Source organism: Centruroides vittatus, unplaced genomic scaffold (assembly GCF_030686945.1).
Source record: "Centruroides vittatus isolate TY-2023 unplaced genomic scaffold, ASM3068694v2 contig_1506, whole genome shotgun sequence".
NCBI classification, from domain to species: domain Eukaryota; kingdom Metazoa; phylum Arthropoda; class Arachnida; order Scorpiones; family Buthidae; genus Centruroides; species Centruroides vittatus.
In genome coordinates this window covers 963,531-987,339 of record NW_027120931.1, presented here as the reverse complement: position 1 = coordinate 987,339, position 23,809 = coordinate 963,531, and the positions used below count along the sequence as shown (strand labels likewise).

The following is a 23,809-nucleotide window of genomic DNA, read 5'->3' as shown; positions in this document are numbered from 1 at the left end:
TATTTGTTAACATTACTTTAAAAAATCACAAACTTGTGAAAGCAATAAATTGCCGCGAAAAGCCCAGCCCGCCTCCAACCATCGAAGTGAAATGTAAATAATCTCTATGAATTTGCTTTTTTAATCGTTTTCTTATCTATGATTAACTAGTTAATGTTCTTAGACAGTATTTGGGCGAGTAAACATCATTTTAGAACCGTCAAGCTATAAATGTTCCGGAAAGTCAATTCCCCCGCCGTTACGTAATACGAGAAAATATGTAAATAATCGCATAAAACATTACGTATTATACTTGAACATTGTAAAAATAGTCGAAATACTATAAAAGCAATGTATAATACATATTATCGCGAAGAAAACTTGTGTTAACTTCGACCCTCTCACTCCTCTCCCAGGAGAGTAAATAGATGGTGGCAATAACTTCTCCCCTGGTCTAGCTAGAAAACTGCCGTTTGTTTTGTTTAAAAGTAAACAGACGTGTGTAAGTGATTAAATCGGTAAGCGTTGTAAATTCCAAGTGTGCAGTTGAAAAAAATCGCAATCGTTATGTTTCCTGCGCTTCATTATAAAAATGTCGGGGGAATTATTTCCTTTAAAACACATTTAACAATATTGGAAGAAAAGATTAAAAGTTCCTTTCCTACTTTAAATATAGAAAATTACGACTGGATACGAAATCTATTCGGCACAATTGGTACTTGGAATTGTGAATTTTCGTTACAAGAAGAGCAGTCCGTTACCTTCTCAACGGATCGTAGTTTAGAAATGAAATTCTCGGTAAAAGTCTATCCTGTGACGGAACATTTTGCTTTTAATATTTATATAAATTTTGCAGATGATCCCGGCATTCCTCAGGCAAACAATAACAACAGTAAAGATTACATTTATTAGATTATTTCGTACTTCTGTCCCTTCTACTATACTATATTATAGTATTTGATTTATATTTAGAATTTATCACACCGAGTGCCCAATCTGACACATTTAAAAGGTTTTTTAAACTGTGTACAGTAGAAGAATAAAGCATTTTTAAAATGTGTTAGATTCGGTACTTGGTGTGATAAACCCTTATCTGAGATGACCTTTGTAGTTACATCACTCAAATACTATAATATAACAAACACTAAAACGAAAACTATATAAAGAGTTTGGTTATTTTAGCCTATCATTGTTACGTTTACCGCCATACTCGGATGATACAAAATGGTACAATTTCATTGGTCAAATGGACAGATTTTTTTCTAACGTCGAGCTTCTGTCTGTTTATTTCATTAAATTTACACAATTTTACAATCAAACTTCCACGTTACGATCTTCTATACAGCGAATTTCTCCATATAACGAATTTTTGCATCGTACAGGTACACTGCTCTTTCAGCCAAAAAATATATGTAAAATTGCTTCTAAATAACAAAGTTCCGGATTTAGGTTCAATTTCAGATCTCAATCTGTAAACCCTTTGTAAAACGGCGGCCCAGGTGTGAGAACTAGTCGCTAGATTTTAAAACAATTTTGTTATCCGCTCCCTGCGGCTACCAGTTGTAAAGAAGGGATTATCTGACAATGAGCACATTTGCACTTAAACGATTTACAGTATTTATGTATTAAAATAAATAAATTTAATACAATATTTCTTAGTAATACTGTACTAAACGTTACTGTATTAAATTTATTTATTTGTTTTAATACATACATACTTCAGTTGTTATAGAAAAAAAATTATTGTACTGTAATTTAATTTTATCTATATACATTTTAAATATATTAAACTTCATATTTATACATACATTTCATTTATAGTTGAGTACGTTTGACACTTTGATAGGCTAAACATTTTTATACTCTAGTTTATCTTCTTTCTATTATAATGTCATTGGCGTAGCCAGGGTTTTGTTATGGGGGCTAGTAGAGGCTGTAATTTTCTGGTGAGGGGCACTGTGTTAACTAGGGGGGGTCGGGCTGTAATTTTCTGGGGAGGGGCACCAGGTTAACTGGGGGGGGAGCATGCCCCTTCCTGGCTATGCCCATGCATAATGTCTAAATAATATATACTATTTTGTTCTTGTTTATTTCAAACTGTATACTTTCTTTTATTTGATTTGCTTGTTTTTCATTTGTTTCTGTATTGTCAAATATAGTAATAGTCATCTACATACCTATTATAAAATCGAATTCCTTTTATATTTCTTATTTTTCTATCTATCGGTACCATAAATATTTCTGCCAATCTGGGACCTATACATGTTCCCATCGGTATACCTTCTATTGGGTGCAATATCCTTTGTCAAACTGAAAATAATTGTTTTCTATTAATATCATACATAAATTAATTATCCATTGAGGAGCGTTTGCTCTTATTAAATTAAGCAATTTTTAACACTTCTTTTATTACTTGTTTTGTCTTATCCCCTTGCAACAATTCTAAGTTATTTTGTAATAAGAATGTTTTTACATTATTTAATTGCCTTTTATAAGTTCTTACCTTATCTATTGTTTTTTATTTAGTTTTTGATTTTTTTTACTATATTTTGCATACCTGATCTTATTGTTTCTCTTTCTTCTTCTGAAATTTTCAACGACAAATGTTCTGTAAATACTGCAAAATCTTCTATTTTCATTATAGTTGGCCCATTGAACCTTATTCCTAATTCTGATGTTCTTCTTATTGGAGTAGGTATTTCTATATCTGCTGTGTTTACTATCAGTTTTTTCTCTATTCTTTTTCTATAAGAGATGGATATCCTACTTGTTTTTTTAAACAAATTTTCAATATTTATGTACGAAAACTTACCAGGACTTTCTTTTCTGTTTTCTTTGTTTTCTTAAACAATTTCTTTAATTTGTACTTATTACTATTAATACACAAAGTTCATTAATAAAAAATAAAATGTATGCTTAATTTAGGAAGACAGAAATCTACTTTTGCTGCACAGCATAAATGGTCTGAGATAGAAAATCTTAAAAGGCAAGATTGAGTTGTTTGTGATACTTTGAACCATTTGCCCGATACTTATATTCTATTAAAAACTTATGCACTTGTACTTCTGTCAATTTTCAGATCGACATATTTTTGTGAACAGGCATTTACAAACACGAATTTTATCAAAAATAAACTAAGAAATCAGCCGAACGATGCGAGTCTGCCGTCTTGTGTGAAAATAAAAATAATGTCGTAATTTACCAAATTTTGACAAACTTTCTCGAGAAATTCGGCAACAAAAATCACATTAGAAACTATATATTATTCTTATTTTTTTATGAAGTTCTCTATTTTAATTTTTTTATTCGTACAAGTTAAACATATTATAAAATATTTGAAATCCCAGCATACTGTTTGACCAAAGAAAAATGTTAATTTATATGTAAGGATGTTTAAAATAATTTATTTTTTACTTTAAATTAATAATTATATTTTATAATTATCACTATTGTAACATTGATAATAAATAATTGAATTGCAATGTATTTTATTACAGTACCTTTAAGCAAAGCACAAATAAACCCATTTTAACAAAAAAGAAAGACATTTTAGGCTCAATTTTCAAGAATGTATGGTAAGTATAATTCTTAAATGGCTCTTTACGAAAAAAAGGTTGCCGACCCCTGCCCTACACCTTCAATCACCAAAATTTAATAGCATCAATTCCTCTAATAAACAAACCTCCCTGCATAATTTCAGAAATTTCCAACCAAAAGAACAGAAGTTATTATTAAGCTTCAAACAGGGTAAACAAAATTGTGCCCCCATATACTAATACCATAGAAAGAAAAAAAAACTGATTTTTTAATCTATGGATGTTAGTTTGTGAGGGGCAGGATTTTGATCACCCCGATTGAAGCTTAATAACTCCTGTGCTTTTTGTCGAAAATTTCTGAAATTACTTAAAACAATGGAGTCAGATTATTTACCTATTCTTACTTAACAGTTTTTTGATATTTTTGAAGTTTATACGTTATGTTCCATTTATAATGTATTCCATTTTCGTTGATCTAACCTGATGATGGTTTACTGAATAAACCGAAAACGTTCGTTGTGTTTTTATTATATTCCCTCAGCAATAAATGGCGTGTTTATTACTGGCGTTTTTTTTACGTTTAGGTGATTACGTTTTTTGTTCTACATTAATTTAAGCTTTTGTTTCACTGGACTAATTGCAAATTTTCTTTTTTACAGAATGAAGACGTTGGTGCGGCTTTGGAGGCGGTTCCGGCGGAGGCAGGCGGTGGCGCCGGTGGGAGGGGTTTCATCGGACGCGGAGGAGCGGGGCTGGACGAGCGAGAGGAAGCGGGTGAAGAAGACCTTCCCCAAGTGCGCGTGGCGTGGCATCCTCCCGGAGTCGGGATGATGCGACGCTACACCCTGGGTCCAGTGCACTTCGCCAAGGTCTTCGGGAGTCATCCGGCCACAGACCTTGCTGTGCAGGATGTCGAAAGTGACAGCTCGTCCGAGGTGACACTTTCTGCTCGGTCGCGTTCTTCCTGTTCGTCCGCCGCGGCGACGCCACTGCCTTGCGGAAGTCGGAACGGGGAGGAATCGGAGGAGAGAGCCGCCGAAGTTTAGGGACCGTGCTGTCCGTGTCCGTTTTGTCGCTGCGGACGGCTGCGGATCTCTTGGCTTAGGCAGTGATCCTCTTTGATTTCCTCTTCTCAACCCGGATGCGACATTTTCACCGGATTCGACACTTTCCACCCGGACTCGACATCTTTACCCGGACGTGACCTCTCTTACCCGGTCGTGACCCACGGACTTGTCTCCCGAACGTGACACTCGGTCGACGACAACGGATTTGACTCCCGATTGTGACCACCCGGACGTGACACGTTTCTTCACCGGACGCGACATTCGGCCGACCTTTCTTCCCAAACAGCTGTTATGAGGATTGAGCTTCCGGTTAGGTTAGGTTAGGTTAGGCTAGGTCAGGTCCTTCGCTCTCTTCTCATAACACTGTTCGGGAAGAAAGACTGTCTGACAAAGGTAATAATCTTCACCTTAGGTAATGAATGAATCAACTTCTCCTTTTCTCACTGTCTTTGTGTTTTGTAGGAACATTTGGGAGGGAGATTCTTCTCCCTCCCCAACTTTACCACGAAGAGGACCAAGTGGACATGTGAATATTTTTCGAAATCTCCGATGGTAAGAACTCTTTCGTTTTATTTTTTAACACATTTTATTCTCGTATCGTAATTTACTGTTTTTCTGTTTATAGACATGCCGAAGACGTTATTGTTTAACTAATTTTATGTAAGTATTCTGCTTTGTATAATAATGAATTTAAAAAGTGTATACAGTATTTGTAATTTTTTTACTTAGAATTTCCTAGAAGTTATTTGATTACTACTATAAACCAACTGAATTTAGTGTACTTTCCGTTAATAAAATATTGAAATATTTATCTGTGTCATCTTTAATTTTATTTCACTTTTACATATCAATGTTTAGTGCAACTATGCCAACTGCATTTTTATTTTCTGGAAATTGTTTTAATTAAAAACGAACGAAGGAACGATATCATTTACGACGTACTGTACAGTATCCATAACAGCATCGGCCGCATGCTGCTACGTCATCAGTGTCGTTTGGAGGCTTTATTCCTAGTGGGTTGTAAAAGCTTAGATTATCAGTTATGGAATTTAACACACGTCAGAGTTCAAATAAAAAATAAAAAAAACTATCATCATTTACCATATATGAAAATCTACCTTATTACTAAATTAATATCATTACGAATCATAAAGGAAATAAAACAATTATATTTTATTTAAGACACGCATTGCTTCAGTATAATTTTACTTAATGCTAATTAACGTCATAAATATTTCGCGTGGCAACACTGAAGTGCAGTTAGTTGAATTGTACAGACGATTCGTGTGAAATTTGAATTTACGGTAACATGTGTAAGCGAATTATTAAATATTTGCTATGGTATGCACACGAGCATTCAAAGTTTAGATTAGCGGTAAGCGAATAGATTTTCTTTTTTAATCTAATAATAATGAACATTAATCTGATTTCAAAATAACTTCATTTTTTTTCCTAGTATTTCTAGTCTTTCTAGTCCATCCTTAGGAGTGAGTGCTAAAACTGTTGTGACAAATATAGTGTTAGAATCTGTTTGGACAATTTCACACCGTGACCGTCTGGCTGACCTGACTGATCCAACAATCGGGTCAACCGATAGAAAAGCATTTGCATTGGCCGCATTTGGCAGTGTCGACAGTTGTAACTGAGCAAAGGTGTTTCGGTCGGTAGCTGTTATGTAGTTACATCTGCCGAACGACGAATGATGCATGCATTGGAACAAAGCAGCTGTCGTTGTCGGTCAAGTTTCGCATAGCGTAAATGAAAGACGCTACTAAATGTGACTTCAAAATACCAAACGTGTTCTGAAGTGGCATTACTATAAAGGGTGTTCGGCGGAAAAGTACTCTACGGCTCCGGAACCATTGAGTCTGTCGAACGCAGCCGTCGAATATATTTATTTTGGTGGCCCATTTGTCGGAACGAGTGTTACGAATCGAAACACTGGCCAATCATTGTAATTTTTTAAAAATCTCCTTGTAATCTGCCTGACTAATTTCGTAAATTCACAGATTTTTATTAATGATTCTGAAAAGTCTATTTTTTGCCGACCTTTCTCGTTACGTAGGTTTATCGTAAATCCAATGTCTTATTGGCTGTAGCTCTACTGATCTGACTCAACTACAAAAGTTTAATTTTTTAAATATGGTAGGTTGTTTGACTAATAGTATCAGAGTCAATGGATAATACTGGTCCTTGAGCTATGCTGTAAAATACAGTTAATTTGTCAGGTAGCCAATAGCTGGTGCTAGAGTCGCATTAGGGTGAGAAGTTGGTTTATCTATGTGGTTAGTAGGTAGTTTTACGTTTTCAAGCATTTTTGTAACTTTTTTCTACTGTTCTGTCAAAAAATTCTTATTTGTAATTACATTTTATATTGTGATAATGAAATAAAAAGTATACAGTAGAGCATCGATTATCCGATCCCCGATTAACCGACTTATCGGTTAACCGACCGTGTTCTAGTCGACAAATTCAAATGTCCGCTAGTGATGTGGCGCTACAATATTTGGTTATGTCTTAGCTACTTTAATATTATTTTTGTTAAATTTTTGCATGTTTTAGCTGGCAGCACTGGCTCGACCATGAAAAGGAGGCTAGTATTTAAACCAAGCCTAATACACTATACTAATAATGTATTTTTTCATACTTTTCGGTTATCCGACTTTTCAGTTATCCGACCAACCCCAGTCCCCAATTGAGTCGGATAATCGATGCTCTACTGTATTTGGTTTAAAAAAAAATTTAATAAGATGATAATTTGAGATTACAGATGATGTGGGTAAAGCGAAAATAATTATATTTTCGATTAAATTTATCCAGGTTTTAAATAGAGATCTGTTTAAAACTTATATTGCTACACTGTGAATGAAAGTGTTGTACATAATGTTCTTGTATAATATCCGTTTAATAAACAGGTAATGCTAAAACAAGTAAATAAATTTGCATTTTATAGTTTTGTTTTATTACATATGTATGACAATTAGGAAAACCATAGCTTATCCTCTGATATATTTAAATAGCCATAGAAATTTAATTCAGATAAAGACAAACTGTTTTTTAAATAATTTATTAATTTTAACACTACGTAAAGTGTGTTATACAGTTTTCCTTGATATAGTATTTGGAATGAAATAGTTTTGTATTTTTGACATAAATTACATTTCTTATGACACACATTAGCTCTACATAGTTTGGTAATTTATGTAATATTCTGAACTATGAAAAGTAGAATATGAATGAAGATTTATTGATGGCCTACTACACCTGTCCTTTCTTTATATAGATTTAAAATATCACTAACATCTTTTAGCCTCCATGTCATCACTAATCACTATCACTGTCAATATCTAATAATACTGTCTGAACTATTGCCATCCTACATTTACCTATTATATTTGTCAACTTCTAACTCATCATCCTCTAATCATCTGTTTATTATGTGTCTGTAAATGTGTTGAATATGTTGTCTAAATAGTTGGAATTTCCTCTTTTTTCTCTAACAGTCTATATTTGAAATCCAAGAATTAAATCTACTGACTTTTAATCTCCCTCTCTAAGCTGTTTCTAACTTTTTTGGCTTAACGTTAATCTTTCTCTATCTCATTAATAAACACAATATAAATTGCTAATAACATATATCACAGCTCTTTTCTCAATGCAAACTACAATAATTTACCTAATATTAGTAAATGAAAAAAAAGATATGGGCTTAACCTTGATAAACTTCAAAGCCATCCTGAATCTCTTTTTTTTTGTAACACTTTATCCTATCTTAACACATGATTTAACATTTCTATACATTTCCATAATTAAATGTATATAATTCTCATCATTCCTTTTTCTTCCTGATTCAGAGAGTTATCAGGAATCCTGAAGACATCCCATATTAGTAATGTATATACAGGCTTAACTATAAATTTTTTGACTACATTTTCTTGCCCTTAACGAAAACTTCCAAAAATATTTAAAAATGAACACAAATTGTAAGCAAAAAACAAACTGTCTAATAAATTTAAAGTCTTAAATCGTGAAAGTGACAGTTAATAGAAATATAAATATTAACAACATTTACGAATAAATAATGTTCAAAAATGGATTAAAATAGTATTTATAAGTAGTCCTTTAAAAAAGACAAAATAAATATCTTGAGTTAAAAATGAAAAAATTTCATATATTAAAAGAATTTTGGATGTTTGCAGCTGACTATCGCTATGCTCGAGCCAAACTTACGTCGTGAAGTGATCAAAGTGCTCGAAGTGGCAGAAATGTTGATTATGCCACTAGAGCATTGCCACTATATTGATTATGTAGCATTACATTATGCCACTACATTGATTATGTAGCATTAGAGCTATTGGCAGGACCAGTATATCGATTCTGGTAGTATCAGTGAAATGACCTATTGTTGTCATGGCAACAGCAATAGGTTGTTTGACTGACAAACAACTTGGAATCTGTCTAGTTGGTTCGGTTAGTTTAGTGTGAAGTTGCACTTATACTCACCTATACTGCACTTATACTTTTCACACCAAAATTGTTATGACTAAAGTCACAACAATTTTGGTATGTCTAAAGATGGGCTGGAAAATCCAAAACTATTAGTCTTTAATAAAAAAAAAATTTTACTAAGGTAAATATTTTACTATGATGATCATTTTGATCTCAAAAAATAAAGAAAACTGTATATGTTACAGTCATGATTTACAGATTACATAACTAAAAGAAAATTACAGTATTTAAAAAATTCTATGCCGATTGCAAAACTATTTGTTATAAACAGTGTAAATTCTAATTTATGGAATGATATTTCCCTAAAATAGAATTGTTACTTCTATTTATTGGGCTGCAATTTGAAAAAGTCTTAGACTTATGAATTTCCACTGTCGTTTATCCATCTGTCCATCTCTCTGTATTTCCTTAATCTTGAGAATGGAGTTAGATAGATAAAATACGACACTAGATATGGAAACTTTTGGGGCAGAAGACTCCAATTAACTATATAGAAATTTCTGATGCAAACCAGAAGTTATGTTATTTCAGTTCAAAAGTTTCCCCCAAAAGGTATTAGATAGATGACCAACACAACTCTGTTGTTAAAGGAAAAGTATGATGTACAAGTCATTACTAATTTGAAGTGGAGAGAATAGATTTTAAATTAAATAAATTAAAAATATGTTCAAAAATTGCAGCCTGGCATTGTGACAATGTCACAATAAATAATTGCTTGTTATTTATACTTATAAGTATAAGTAACAAAGTAACAAAGGAATAAAATAACATCTTAAAAAAAGAAGTAAGAGAGGAAGAATTTAAGAAGTACTATATATATATATATATATATATATCTTTGAAGGTTGGCTTTACTTTTCCAAATGTTTTATAACAAGACTGTAATCCTGTTATATATGACCCTCCAGGTTTTTGGAATCTTCATGTTTTGAGATCAAAAGATCTCAAAACATGAAGATTTCAAAGTCGTAATATCTAAGTCAGAATGATTTTTTTTTTCTATACTTGATGACTTAAAAATTGTATCAATAGGAAAATGAATTTGAGAATTGTTTACATGCTAATGAATTTAAACTATTTTTTATGAACTAAACAAGTTTTTTGAAGACAATATCATGCCTTCTATATTTATATCTTAGGTCTTGCATTTTATTTATTATTATTTATGTTGTTAATCATCATTTACAATTACAGTTAAAAAATTAATTTTATTTTTTTTTTATAGGAAATAAACTCTATAGCATCTATGTTTGATATTAAATTATCATGGATTGAAGAACCATCAGAACAGGTAGTTTAAAATATTCTAATTTACATATTTATTAGTTTAAAAAAAGTTTCAAAACTAAAGATGTAGCCATGAATATAGTGTTAAATATATAAGGATTGCCCAGTTGAAAAATGGACACACATCATATTTCATCATGCATGGTAGCAGTTGGTGGGTCACCTTACAGGCAGGTATGCTCAATGTAGGTGAAGCGCAGGCTGCATTAAGTATTAACAAGAATAGAGTTTAGCTCCAGTAATTGGCAGATTAATGTTAAGTTAGTTATGATGGAAGCATCCAGAATCAAACAATGGGTGGTAGTTTGGTTTTTAGTGGCTGAAGGGAACAGGAGTGCTGACATCTATAGATGAATGAAGCATATTTATGGTGAACATTGTTTTAGACAAACAGCAGTGAATAATTGGTACAATAGTTACAGAGAAGGCTGCAAGTCAATTCCAGATAAATTAAGACCAGTTCAGGCACACACCATAATCTCCACTGCATCAATTGCTGCGTGGATGACATAATCAAAACTGGCAATGAGTTATAACTTTCGTATTTTTGGACCTCTCAAGAAAGCTTTGCAAGGGTAGAAGTTCATGTCAGATGATGAGGTATGGATAGGGTTGAAAAATTTTTTACCAGCAACCACCAGAGTTCTATGCTGGGAGCATCTATCTGCTTGTGGAGATGATGGGATCTTTGCCTAAACAAACATGGAGATTTCTTTTAGATTTGCAATAAATGTTTGCCAGTTATAATGTATTTCCACTTTTCATTTGGGCAACCCTTATACATTTAATTACAACTTGCTTTTTTACATCATTATGTTCATTGCATTTATAATGTCAGTAGAGAAAGTAAAAATATTGATATATATATGTATTATATTTTAATATATAATATATATGTGTTAAAATAAATTAACATGCACTTACTTGACAAATATGCATTTCATATTACTGTAAGTAAGAATCAATAGAAGTTTTAATAATTGTTGTAAGCTTTGAAGTTCCTTATGGTCCTTCATATAAGATTAAGGACCATAACAGTTTAAAATTATAAGATTCTTTGTTGAAAAAATATAACATTAGTCAGCACAGTTTATAAATTCAAGACAAATATGACATGAGAAAATACCACTCAGAAAAGAATGAGTATGTAGTCTACTCTTAGTAATTTGAACCCGTTAATCTTCTACTTAAGCTAAACTAATTTTTTTTCAGACATTTTCCTTTTTACTATTTTTGTAAGATTAACAATGAATTTTATTAGATTTTGAATTATATTTTGTTATAAATATATAAATGAGAGTAAAATATAAACGACCATGTATTAATTTATTCTTTATTCTTTACTAGCAAAGTTCCTGGTGTTGCCTAGGAAATTTTTGATATTGTATTCTTTAAAAATAAAAACAAATGAACAATCAGATTTTGAGGCAAATGGACCAAAGATTCACACTTTTCACCTTGGAAAACTTTCAAATATAGGTTTTGTGCTTGCTAAGAATGTAATACTAAATGGTAAGGAATGGTGCAGTTTCATTGCTCAGGTATATAGCAATTGATGATTTTCAACACAAAAATAATAATTGACTTCTGTCTGCATGTGGAGATAACATTTCAAGACATTCAAATTTTTTCTATTGTTGAATCTAACATACTATATGTAGCTAAATATCAAATGGTAATTGGCCAACCTGTCAAATTTCACAAAAAAATGTACCAAATATTTAAACTAGACATCCTCAAAACTCCTACAAAATATTTTATTTGCTTGTAACTTTTGAATAAGAAAATTACTTAATACAATGTTACCATCCTGCTTGCTACCACTTGAAAGAAGTGAAATAGTTGGAGAGTTGAAATTAGCCATCACAAGTTAATCACAAGAAGATCAGTGTTAATCCTTTTGATGAGTAGGCTTACTAGTGGTTTCCTTTCCTCCCAGAGTGAGTTAGTTTTTGAACAAGACAGTTTTTCTGTCCAAAAACAAACTAGGAATTGAGTAGAAGTACTACTAAATCAATAATGTTTCGGGAGAGCCATCTATGATGATCACTTGCCTCTTTTTGTTGTATTTCTCGCCTCTTGATAATTGAAATTTTTTTAGTTTATATGTTCTACAGTTATGTTTATGTACATTTATATTTTTACTTATTTAGTTTATGTTCTACATTTTAGTCAAACATTTTGTACATTATTTTTTGAAAATTGCTATGTCCCATTTCTGAATTACTGTAAAGAAACCATTCCATGTTCTACTTACAATCTTTCACCTGAAGACAATGACAAATATGCTATGTCAAAAGTGTTTATATTTAAATAAACAATATTTTTCAAATTTAACAATCTTGTCAACCAAATTTTGGTAATACATATTGTATCTAGTATATACATTTAAAATATTTTTGTAAAAAATTTGATAAATATCTAAAAGTATTAAAGATCAAAATATAAAATAAATAGAATAAATGTTACTGATGTGATATTTTTTTATTTTAGCCATTTTGTTTGTTCTCTCTATCATCTGAAAGTGATGCAAGAAAAATAATGTCAAGATGTGTTTTGGGAAAGTAAGTTAAGTTTGTTTATTTATAAAATTATGCTTATATAATCAATTCATTTTATATTTTCACTACATTTTTTTTTTTTTTGTTACACAAAATAAATTTAGAAACAACTAATTCTGTGAGATTTTATATTTTATTGGTTCATTTGATAAAAAAAATGTTTGTGTAATTCTTTAAAGAAAAGATTGAAAAATTTTAAGTGACAATTATGTTCCCAAGAAATAATATATACAAATAACCCAATAATTAATTTAAATATTCAAGCAAACAGCTAGATTCTTTATTGGGCTACTATAAGTCTAATTAATTATTAAGAAAGTAAGCAGTTTGACTGGAAGTAAGCAGTTCAGCTGACATCTCATGTTAAATTTAATAATTAGAAATAAATAAATGTAATTTACAATATATTCTGGAAGAAAAGATTGGCATGGAATGGTACTTGAAGCAGCAACTCCAACTTACTATGCAGGTGCATTGCCAATTATGTTACCCAAATCTCTATCTGATCTTGTTTCCAGACCAATTATTTAATTTGGATATAACCATATTGGTCACTCATAGCACTGACTAAGATGACTAGTACTAATAGCCTTCATGATTCTCAGTCAACATATGCTTTTATCCCAGTATATTATTTACATATAATATCATATACACAAACAACTCAATAATTAATTTAAATATTTAAACAAACCAGATAATTTATTGGGCTACTTTAAAGCTGATTACTGTTCTAAATTAAATTATTTTTAATTAATAAATTTAACTTGAGATGACAGATTAATCACTTATCTTTAGCCAAATTACTTAATTCCTTAATAAGTAATTAGTCTTAAACTAGCCAAATAAAGAATGCTGTTAGTTTGAATGTGTTTCCAAGTAAGAAAAGAGATATATTTTATGGTTTATAAGAAAAGGTTTCATTGATGTGAATGTATATATCAAATTCACTTTTTGTAGAAAATTATAGTTTGACCTAACTATAAATGTAAAATGAAATGCAGTTCAGAACAACTTTTACTTGATCTTTTTAATATCATGGAAAAGTTTTTTGTTAAAAGCATGTTAACAACATGAATTTTTTAACACTTTCTAAATATAGATAAATCAGGTTTAATCTTGAATGTACATGAACTAAATCTTATCCACAATTTTCTAAAAGCCTAAAATGAAAACTCTTTTGCAACCCATAGCTATGGATCTCTTCATGTTGTTGGTCATTTTTGTTAGTATGGTGGCTATAATGTGTTCTTGGAACTTTCGTTAATGTGGTCTTCAGCTGTTCTTAGAAGTGTGCTCTTACTATGGGTTGTCTAGCATATTTCCATTTAGCTTCTATTTTATTATTTACTGGTTCATCTGCAAGAGCTGTAGTTTTTCTATTTTTACATGTCTGTTAATATGCTTTTTGAACTGTGTATGTAGAGTTCAGTCTGTACTTATTTTCAGTTCTTGCTAGAAGTTCAAAAACATTAATAGGCTTTTCTATTAAACTTTTATATTTGTGAATAAACAATATTATCAATAATGTTTGTATTTCATAATTACAAATACATTAAATCTCGTCATAAATATTTAGGAGTAAAAGAAATTTCCTTTCAATAGAGGCTTTGCCTTAAAATCCCTAAAAATGGAAATTTGATTGCTTCATTTTATCTTTAACATAGGCAAGAATAAAATGCAAAATTATGGTGTAAAAAGATTATGCATTTTTAATTTTATATAATAGTATTAATTTATACAGTAGAAGACTGTATTAACAAAAAGAAGCTATCATTATTTTGCATAGATTAGCATTTTAATTAAATCATTTGCTGTAAGGGATTTATGAAGTAGAAGTAAAATAGTTGCATAAAACTATTTATTTTTTTCTCAGCTGCTTTTGTTTTAAGATCTCTCTTTCTGTTTCCTCAATTACTTCTTATAATACACTGGATAAATCTTCCTAGCTTTCTTGAGTGGAAAATCTCTTTACATTTTTTAATGCAAGTAAAGAGGATTGGATTCTCTCCTTCCTATTCATGCTCTTCTGTTGTTACTTCAACATTGTTGTCTTCATTGCATTGTGAATTCTTGTTCAAACTAAGAGTGGTATTTTTCTGTTTTCAGTTTTGATGGTTTTGTCAAAAATAATAGTTTTCAGCATTTATATTTGCTTCTGCTTCTTCTAGAATGTCTTGAAGTTGCTGCTGGGTTGAAAGATTATTGTTTCTTTGAAATAAAAAAATTTAGAATCCAGCCTTTTCAAAGTATTTTGGAACTGAAGATTTTTCTACTATTCTTACCTTGAGTGGTGCTATCATCTTTTCAATGACACACAATACTGAAAACATTTTAGATCACTTCCAAATGTTATTCCAGGTATCACATTTCAGCTAGTAATGCTTGAATCATCATTGATAATAAACTTTAATGTGAGCTGAAAAATTGAGTAGTGTTTTAAGTAAAAACTCATATATAAAGCTAGATGCAACCATACCACATGTGTTGGAAGAAATAGTGACAGAAATGTACTAGCTTCCTGTATGTTTAAAGTTACATTATGCAGTGTTGCTCAGAAAAAATACCAATTTAACATTTGTAGTGTGATGTGTGATGGCATATAGCATTGTTCAGAAATAATTTTTATTTTCCTTTTGCATTTTCCTATTGGAATTATATAGCCAGTTCTTAATTACTGTACCTGTCAGATATTTGCATTAAATTTCAATTTTTCTGGCAGTTTTCTTTTATTAATTTTGCCAAAACACCTGGGTGATCTTGGTTTTTGTATGACTAATGGTTTGTTGAATTCATTGCTCATATTGAATTATAAAAAAATCTTTGTTTAGACATCTTTTTTTCTGAACAGGTTTTATGTCTTCAGACAAAAACTTGGTAACATTCTGTAATACAGTGTTGTCTTGTCATAAGTGTACAAATCATGGAGATCATATCCAGAAACAATTTGCCTCAGTTTTTCTTTCCAAGTTTACACAATTTCAGCATCAACATCTCTAGCTTTTCCTTATAAATTAAAAAAAAAATTTTTGTCTGTTTTTTAAATTTTTTTCTAGATATACCTTAGAAGCCTTAAAATTTGTCAAATCTTGTTGACAAGTGAGTTATAGAGCTTTGTGTCGTAAAATAGATCAAGAGAAAACAATGTTTTTTGCTCTTATTATTGTGAACTATTCATATATACTGTCATTTAGATCTTTGTATGGCTGGGAGTGCATTATTTTTCTTGATCCACTAATTGTATTTTGTTTCTATTGATTTTGGATGGCTAAGAAACCATCCAAAATCACTTAGACTGAAGATTGTATACCTGGGTTTTACCAATTCTGTACTTTTTACATATTATTTATATGTTTAACTTCAGAGTCTAAACTATTCAGCACCCAATCTTTTTACTGAGTTTCAGAAAAAGTATTTCTTTCACATCACATTGTAAATTAAACAGCAGTTTTAATCTGAAGATGTTTCAAAAATCTGTACATTACATTGATTCATAACTATGAAACATTCTGTACTTACAATTGGTGTAATGAGAGATTGCACTTGGTCAATACTAACAATGCCTATTTTATGGAAGATGTGGTAACAGGATGGTGTAGTACTCTTCACATCAAAACTTTTCTCTACTGGTTTTTTTAAACCTCTTTTCAGGGAAAAAATCTCAAGACTCTCCAGAAAACAGTCACTGTCAAGATAAAAACATGTGTGACTGACTATTAAATGCATAGATCACCCCTTTAACTACCTAATTTTCCAATTATCATGCAGGCTACAGAGGGTTTACTTTTGTTTACATAAATACTCTTTTTGAAGGCATTGTCCAAGTGTAATCTCTCATTATGCTGACGATACCTTTAAATTAGTGATTTTTAGTCTGCCTGATAGTTCTTTAACTGTTCATAAATTAAAGTTTAGATCCTTTCCTCTGTTTCTAATGAAAAGTGTTTCCTGAGCTCAACAAGCAAGGTCTCCAAAAGGCAAAAACTGAAACAAAACAGGAAAAGCCCAAAAATGTAAAAGATTGAAATTTCCTTTGTTGAGGCTCCTATTTTTTTATATCCTTGTTCCTGGATTCCAGAAAAATTAGGTTTTTATTCTACTTCTAGAGACTTTCCGCAATGAGAAGGTTTTTATTCCTTGTGGATGGAAAAGGTTGAATTATTTTTGACCAATTGCATAGGTGCCTTTTTATCACTTGTTGCATTTCTTCCCCACATGATTACCCGAATAAGTATAACATTAAAGGCAACATATCCATATTTGTACATTTCTATTATATAGAAAAATATGCTGAAAATGTGAAAAAAATTTTTGTTTTTGAGTATGAGAGATTCTGTTAAATGGATAGTTTTAATATGCAAAATCCTATATTTCTAGATGGCAGAAATAAAATTTTTTCTGATGAGAAATTTTTGAATGGAATGTCTGTTATATGGATTTTTTACTGTATTTATTTTTTATTAACTTTAAATTTCTTGTGAATATTCATTAATTTAATATTAATAATTGTAATACAGTAAGAAATATTTAATACTTATATATTTTTATATTTTGAAACAGATCTCTATATGAATTGTGGTGTGATAGTGATAAAATCAGTGATGTGCATAAACGTTTGAAAAACTGTCCTAAAACATTTTTAGTAAGAATATTTTATTACTTAAAAATTAAGTACTTATTATATATATATCAGAATTAATAGTATTTATAATAATAATAATAATAATGGACTGAAAATACAATTGCAGACAGATGCACACAAAACACAATTCGATCACAAGCCTGCCTGGCAGAGAAGAATAGAAACACAAATAAATGACATTAGACAGCAATTAGGCAGGCTGACACAATACACTAAAAACAACATAACACCCAAATTAAAGAAACAACTCAAAAATATTTTCAAGAAAATCAAAACACCCACAAAACATGAACATCACAACACACACACAACAGAATACATTGATACACTAAAACAAAAACTTGCAGCCAAAGCACATAGACTCAAACAATACAAAACATGTTCACTACGAAAACAACAAAATAAATTATTCACAAACAATGAAAAACTCTTCTACAAACAAATCAGCACCAAAACAAACACTAATACAGCACAATGGCACACCAACAGAAGAAGAACTCGCAACTTATTGGTCTTCTCTTTGGTCCAGTGCTGTTATGCACAATGCTGATGCATTCTGGATCAAGGAGGAGAACAGAAACTTGCACAACATACCAACTATGCCCTGTGCTGAAATAAACATACACGACATTCGCTACGCTGTTAACAGAACACACAACTGGAAGACACCTGGTGTAGACAATAGTCGCAATTTCTTGTACAAAAAGTTTACATCACTGAACCAGGAATTAGCTAAACATCTAACACACATCATCTTCAATCTACAAGACATGCCAAAATTTCTTACTCAGGGCATCACCTACCTGAAACCTAAAAACAACAATACCACAGACCTCACACAATACAGACCAATTACATGTCTTCCAATACTTACAAATTATTGACATCCTGTATCACAAACAAAATATACAAACATGTTGAAGGACATGACATTCTCATGGAACAACAAAAAGATTGCCATAGAAATCACAGGGGATGCAAAGAACAGTTACTCATAGATTCAATCATTCTACAGCAAGCATACAAACAACACAGAAACATACACATGGCATATATAGGCTACAGAAAAGCATTTGACCAGGTTCCCCACAGTTGGCTGCTACATATTCTACACATGTACAGAATACATCCATCACTCATTGCATTCTTCCAAAACATTTTGCAGCACTGGAGAACAACACTATATCTCAGGGTTCATAACACTTCCATACAAACAAACCAAATATTTATTAGGCGAGGAATCTTTCAAGGAGATTCCTTGAGTCCTCTCCGGTTCTGCCTAGCCTTGAACCCATTATCCAACATGTTAAACAACACACAATATGACTACAATATCATACATGAAAAAACAACACAGTTTACACTGTCACATCTCATGTACATGGACGACATAAAACTTTATGCATCCACACAAAAACAACTTTACCAACTCCTACAAATCACACATTCATACATCAAGAACATACAAATGGAGTTTGACCTAGATAAATGCAAAACATTTCACATAGAAAAAGGAATCCTGAAGAAAGAATATTTTGCATTTGGAAATGGAGACATTGAATCTATGGAAGAGGGCGAGTTCTACAAGTATTTAGGATTCCAACAGGTCAAACTAACAGAACATACACAAATAAAGCAAAGATTAATTAAAGAATATCAAAGTAGGTTAAACACATAGTTAAAGCAATAAACACATATGTCATTCCAGTACTCTCATATTCTTTTGAAGTTATACATTGGACTCACACAGATCTTGAGCAACTTCAAAGGAAAACAAGAACAACACTTACTAAGCATAAACAACATCACCCCCCTAAATTTGCCATAGAAAGATTAACCCTTCAACGTAAAGATGGTAGACATGGCCTGATTGACATAGTTAACCTTCACTACAAACAAATACAGTCACTGCGAGAGTTTTTCCACAGAAAACAAGAAACATCACAGTTACATAAAGCAGTAACTCTAGAAGACTCAAATAACCACCATTAAACTTACACTCGTGTTGTACAGACACAACACAACATATAAAATGCATAGACACCATTAAGCAATCGTGGGCTTGAAACGCACTCCATGGCAGGCATCCTGTGACCTGGCCCAGAATTTTGTTGACAAAACTGCATCAAATAGCTGGTTAGCTCGGGGATGCCTCTTTGGGGAGATGAAAGGATTCATGATTGCCATACAGGATCAGGTCATAAATACTAAAAACTACAGAAAACACATACTCAAAGATACAACACTCACAAATGACACATGCAGAAAATGTCATATCATGCCAGAAATTATACAACACATCACCTCTGGTTGCAAGCTCTTGGCACAGACAGATTATCTACACAGACATAATCAAGTAGCAAATATAATACACCAAGAGCTTGCAAGCAAGCACAAATTATTAGACATCCAAGAACCATACTACAAATATATTCCACAGACAATATTGGAAAATAACACAAACTGTTCTATGACAGAGCCATAATCACAGATAAAATAATTTGCCACAACAGACCAGACATCACACTCATTGACAAACACAATAAAATCACATACATTACAGACATATCCATTTCAAACACTCACAATGTACAAAACACTTCACTGAAAAAATTAGCAAGTACACAGAACTCACCCAGGAAATAAGGCATCTGTGGAGGATGGATAGGGTGCTTATTGTATCTGTCATTCTCTCCTCTACAGATGCCATACCACACACACTACACAAAAGCCTGGGCACATTACATTTGAATAGAAATATATACATCACACTACAGAAGGCCACTATATTGAATACATGCCATATTGTTAGGAAATTTCTGAATACAGACACTGACACTGATACACTTATTTAATTTTAGTTTTGTTTTGGTTGCTATGCCTTGACTCTGGTCCAGCATAGTACAGCCGTTGATGTCAACCGAGTATAACTCACTAAACCAAACATAATAATAATAAAAATGAAATTTTTACTGTCTGTCAGTTTAAATAAGCTTTTAATCTAAAATTAAGAATAACAAGCACTTTCAACAAATTCAAAATTGTCTTCTTCAGGTAACGAACAACAGAATATGAATAGATTATAAAGTTCTAATAGAATGATTAATAGTTATGATGTATTACGTGTCAACATTTTGAAGCAGGTATAAAATGCATTTCAGAAGTGTGTAAAAATTAAAGTATTAAGAAAAAGTAAAAAACATAAAGAACGTGAGTCATATAATCGTCCATAGGTTGCTATAACTTTGGATAATTAACCAATAAAACATACACTTATTAACATCATATAAAATATAAAGAAAGGGAAATATAAATATATAATATATAAGGAAACAAGTAAAACGGCAAGGCCATATTTGGGACAAGACTATGTCTTGGAGACTCACTACTAAGCGGGATCACTTCGACGTTCACAGCGGATCTCGTTCTCATTCTCCAATCATCTTTGATATTGCTGGTTTTGAGCGCGATCATTCAAACTAGACCAGACACAGCTATGACCATGACCACGAGGTTATTCACAATGCATTTTCAGTGAAATTAACCAATCCAATGTTGAAATTTCTCTCCATTGCATGACGCCTAGGTTGAATTTTTGTCAATGCGAAAATTTCCTATTCTTGAAAAAAATAATAGTGGTTATTGTGTCGTTCAAAATTACTTTTTTATTTTGCACAAACAAAATATATATATTAAGAAATGTAAAAAGAAAAAATAATTATATTTCAGAAGTTAGTTTTAATATAAAATTATAACAACGCACCATCTAGTTTTGAAAAGTTCTGATGATGAAACGCGATATCTCTGGTCAATAGGTCAAGGTTAGCACGTGGCGACCAGAAATATGTGGGAAATAACACGGGACAGGTAAATGGGTTTTTTCAAAGATTCATTTGTCAAAATTCGATTTAGCAACATTCGCTTTTCAAACTTCCCAACGTACGTGTTTGTCAAAATTCGATTTCACAATATTCATATTTCCAACTTACCAACCAGCAACGCATGCGCAAATCTTGCACTACTGCCTGTTTGTAGAGAGTGTCGCCATTTTGTATTTTATTTTGTCTCGGTTCTCGGTCCCCTGACTACCTACAAGTCTAGTTTTTTTTTATGTGTGCATGATTTGGGCACCTAATACTCTACCAAATTTAAACTCCTGACATGTACTCCTTCATACTTCTAAGCTGGTAACACAGCAGGCAGTACGATTTTATAAACAAGACGTAGTCTTGTCAATTAACATGTTAAAGCTTCATATAGACTGATCCAAACTCCTCAAGGTCAAGAGATTGTTTATTGCAATGTTTGTGTGTAGTTATACACAAAGACTCCCATAAGTAGTAAAGGATTCTACATGGTTTTATTAGTTTAAGGTCAGCCCATAATGGTATGTAATTATTTTGTAAGACATTTTAGGCAAGAGCTAAGAATAATGTTCTATTAGAACATTATAACCTATTTGTATTCTATTGTTTATTTGAAGAACAATTTTGAATCTGTTGAAAGTGCTTGTTATTCTTAATTTTGGATTAAAAGCTTATTTAATGCTGAAAGACAATTTCGTTGTTGTTATAAGATATTGGCTTAAAATAGAAGTAAATTCTTATATATCATCTAATAGTATTTATATATTTATAAATAGAAGTTATCTACATAAATCTTTTTTTGTTGTGAATAGGGAATAAAAATATGTATTTAAATAAAAATAAAATTCTAGCTGCTTGTTAAGAAAAACTAAAGATAAGTACTTATTAAGAACATTTTAGTCTACTATTTGGCTAGCTTTAGCTAACTACACTCAATTAAAGTGAAGAGTTTATTTCATGATGATCTTCGCTTTAGTTTTATGCAAATGTGTGTGATTGTAATAATTACAGAAGTGTTACTAGTTTGTTGTAAATAAAATTGTTCTTATTGCAAAAGAATATGGTATTATATCGCTTTTAAGGATGTGGCTTTTTTTACAAACACTGTTTTTGAGTTTTAATGATATATATGAATAGTTTTATTAGCTCTGGTTCACATAAAATGCAATGATAATCCGAGAATAAACAAACTTTATTTTTTATGGCATTTTATAAAAATATTCAAGAAAATTCGACAAAATAATAAATGTAAGAGTTACATTTGAGTAAAAATAGTTGAAGAATTGAAAATAAAACACTTCTAGAAAGAAGATATAAAAAGAATTTTACAGCTGTTAGTAATAGACAGTTTGATTATTCCTTTAATTATAGTCTGAGTCATATGCTTCCATTTTGGAGATAGTTGCATCCATTTGGTAATTTTGGATCTTTAAATCTGATAACTCTCAAACCTTAATCTTGTAATAGGACCCTTCAAGCTATAAAAGTTCACAAATAGCATATGAGAAACAATAACTTGAAAGGAATAACAATAGATTGAAATTTGATGTGTTTGTTTGTTTGTCTTTTTGGATTATAATATATAAAAATGCTTATAAAATTAATAATAGTATCAATGGAAGTGTCAGAAATAATAGATCTGAATTTTATATTTGTACTTCTTGTTGTCTTTTCACAATTTTTAAGAAAAAAAATTGGCTTTTCACAGATAATGCATGAACTATTTTTTTTTTTTTCATGTGACTGCCACAGGGTTAAATATAAAGTTTATTCTATTCTCAGATGGTTATGGCATTTTATGTAAATCAGAAAATAAAATTACCTACATCAAAAATCAAAAGCCAAATGTATAAATAGCCACATCCTTCTTTTAATAAAGAACAAATTTATTATAAAATATGAATATATTGTCATGAAAAAGTGACAGGAGAAAGTTCAGATGTAAACACTTTATTTACTGGTCATATATATTACAGAGAAAACAAATAGAACAAACCAAAATAATAAAAATTAATTTAAGTCAATAATAATAAACTGATATCAAGAAAAAGAAACAGAAACAGTTGGCTCAATCCAATACGCGAGAGTTTCAAATTGAACTGCATCATGAGCATGTTTATCATTTGAATATTTTTTTGAAGTTGTGTTTTTGCAGCTGTAGCCAATCGGGTCCTCACCTGATTGGCCACAGCTGCAAAAGTCTGTTTCAATATGTTTAATTTGAAACAGACTTCTTTTTAATTATGTACTTATTAGGAATTATGTAAAATATGTAAATGTATCTCATTCAATTGTATATGTTATCTGTTTTTAATCACTTAAAAAATATGATGCACAGTAAAACTTGATTAAGAAGTTTTTC

General features: G+C 31.1%; 1 protein-coding gene across 1 annotated transcript in view; it reads left to right on the top strand.

Moving 5' to 3' along the window:
- Positions 1 to 5,823: 5,823 nt before the first annotated feature.
- Positions 5,824 to 23,809, top strand: part of LOC136968682 (tRNA (guanine(10)-N2)-methyltransferase homolog) — a 39,713-nt gene continuing 21,727 nt past the window's right edge. The window contains exons 1-4 of the mRNA XM_067262687.1: positions 5,824 to 5,957; positions 10,317 to 10,382; positions 12,872 to 12,942; positions 17,500 to 17,581. Coding sequence (XP_067118788.1) covers positions 5,892 to 5,957; positions 10,317 to 10,382; positions 12,872 to 12,942; positions 17,500 to 17,581 — 285 coding nt within the window. The 5' untranslated portion in view covers positions 5,824 to 5,891. The remainder of the gene's footprint in view (positions 5,958 to 10,316; positions 10,383 to 12,871; positions 12,943 to 17,499; positions 17,582 to 23,809) is intronic.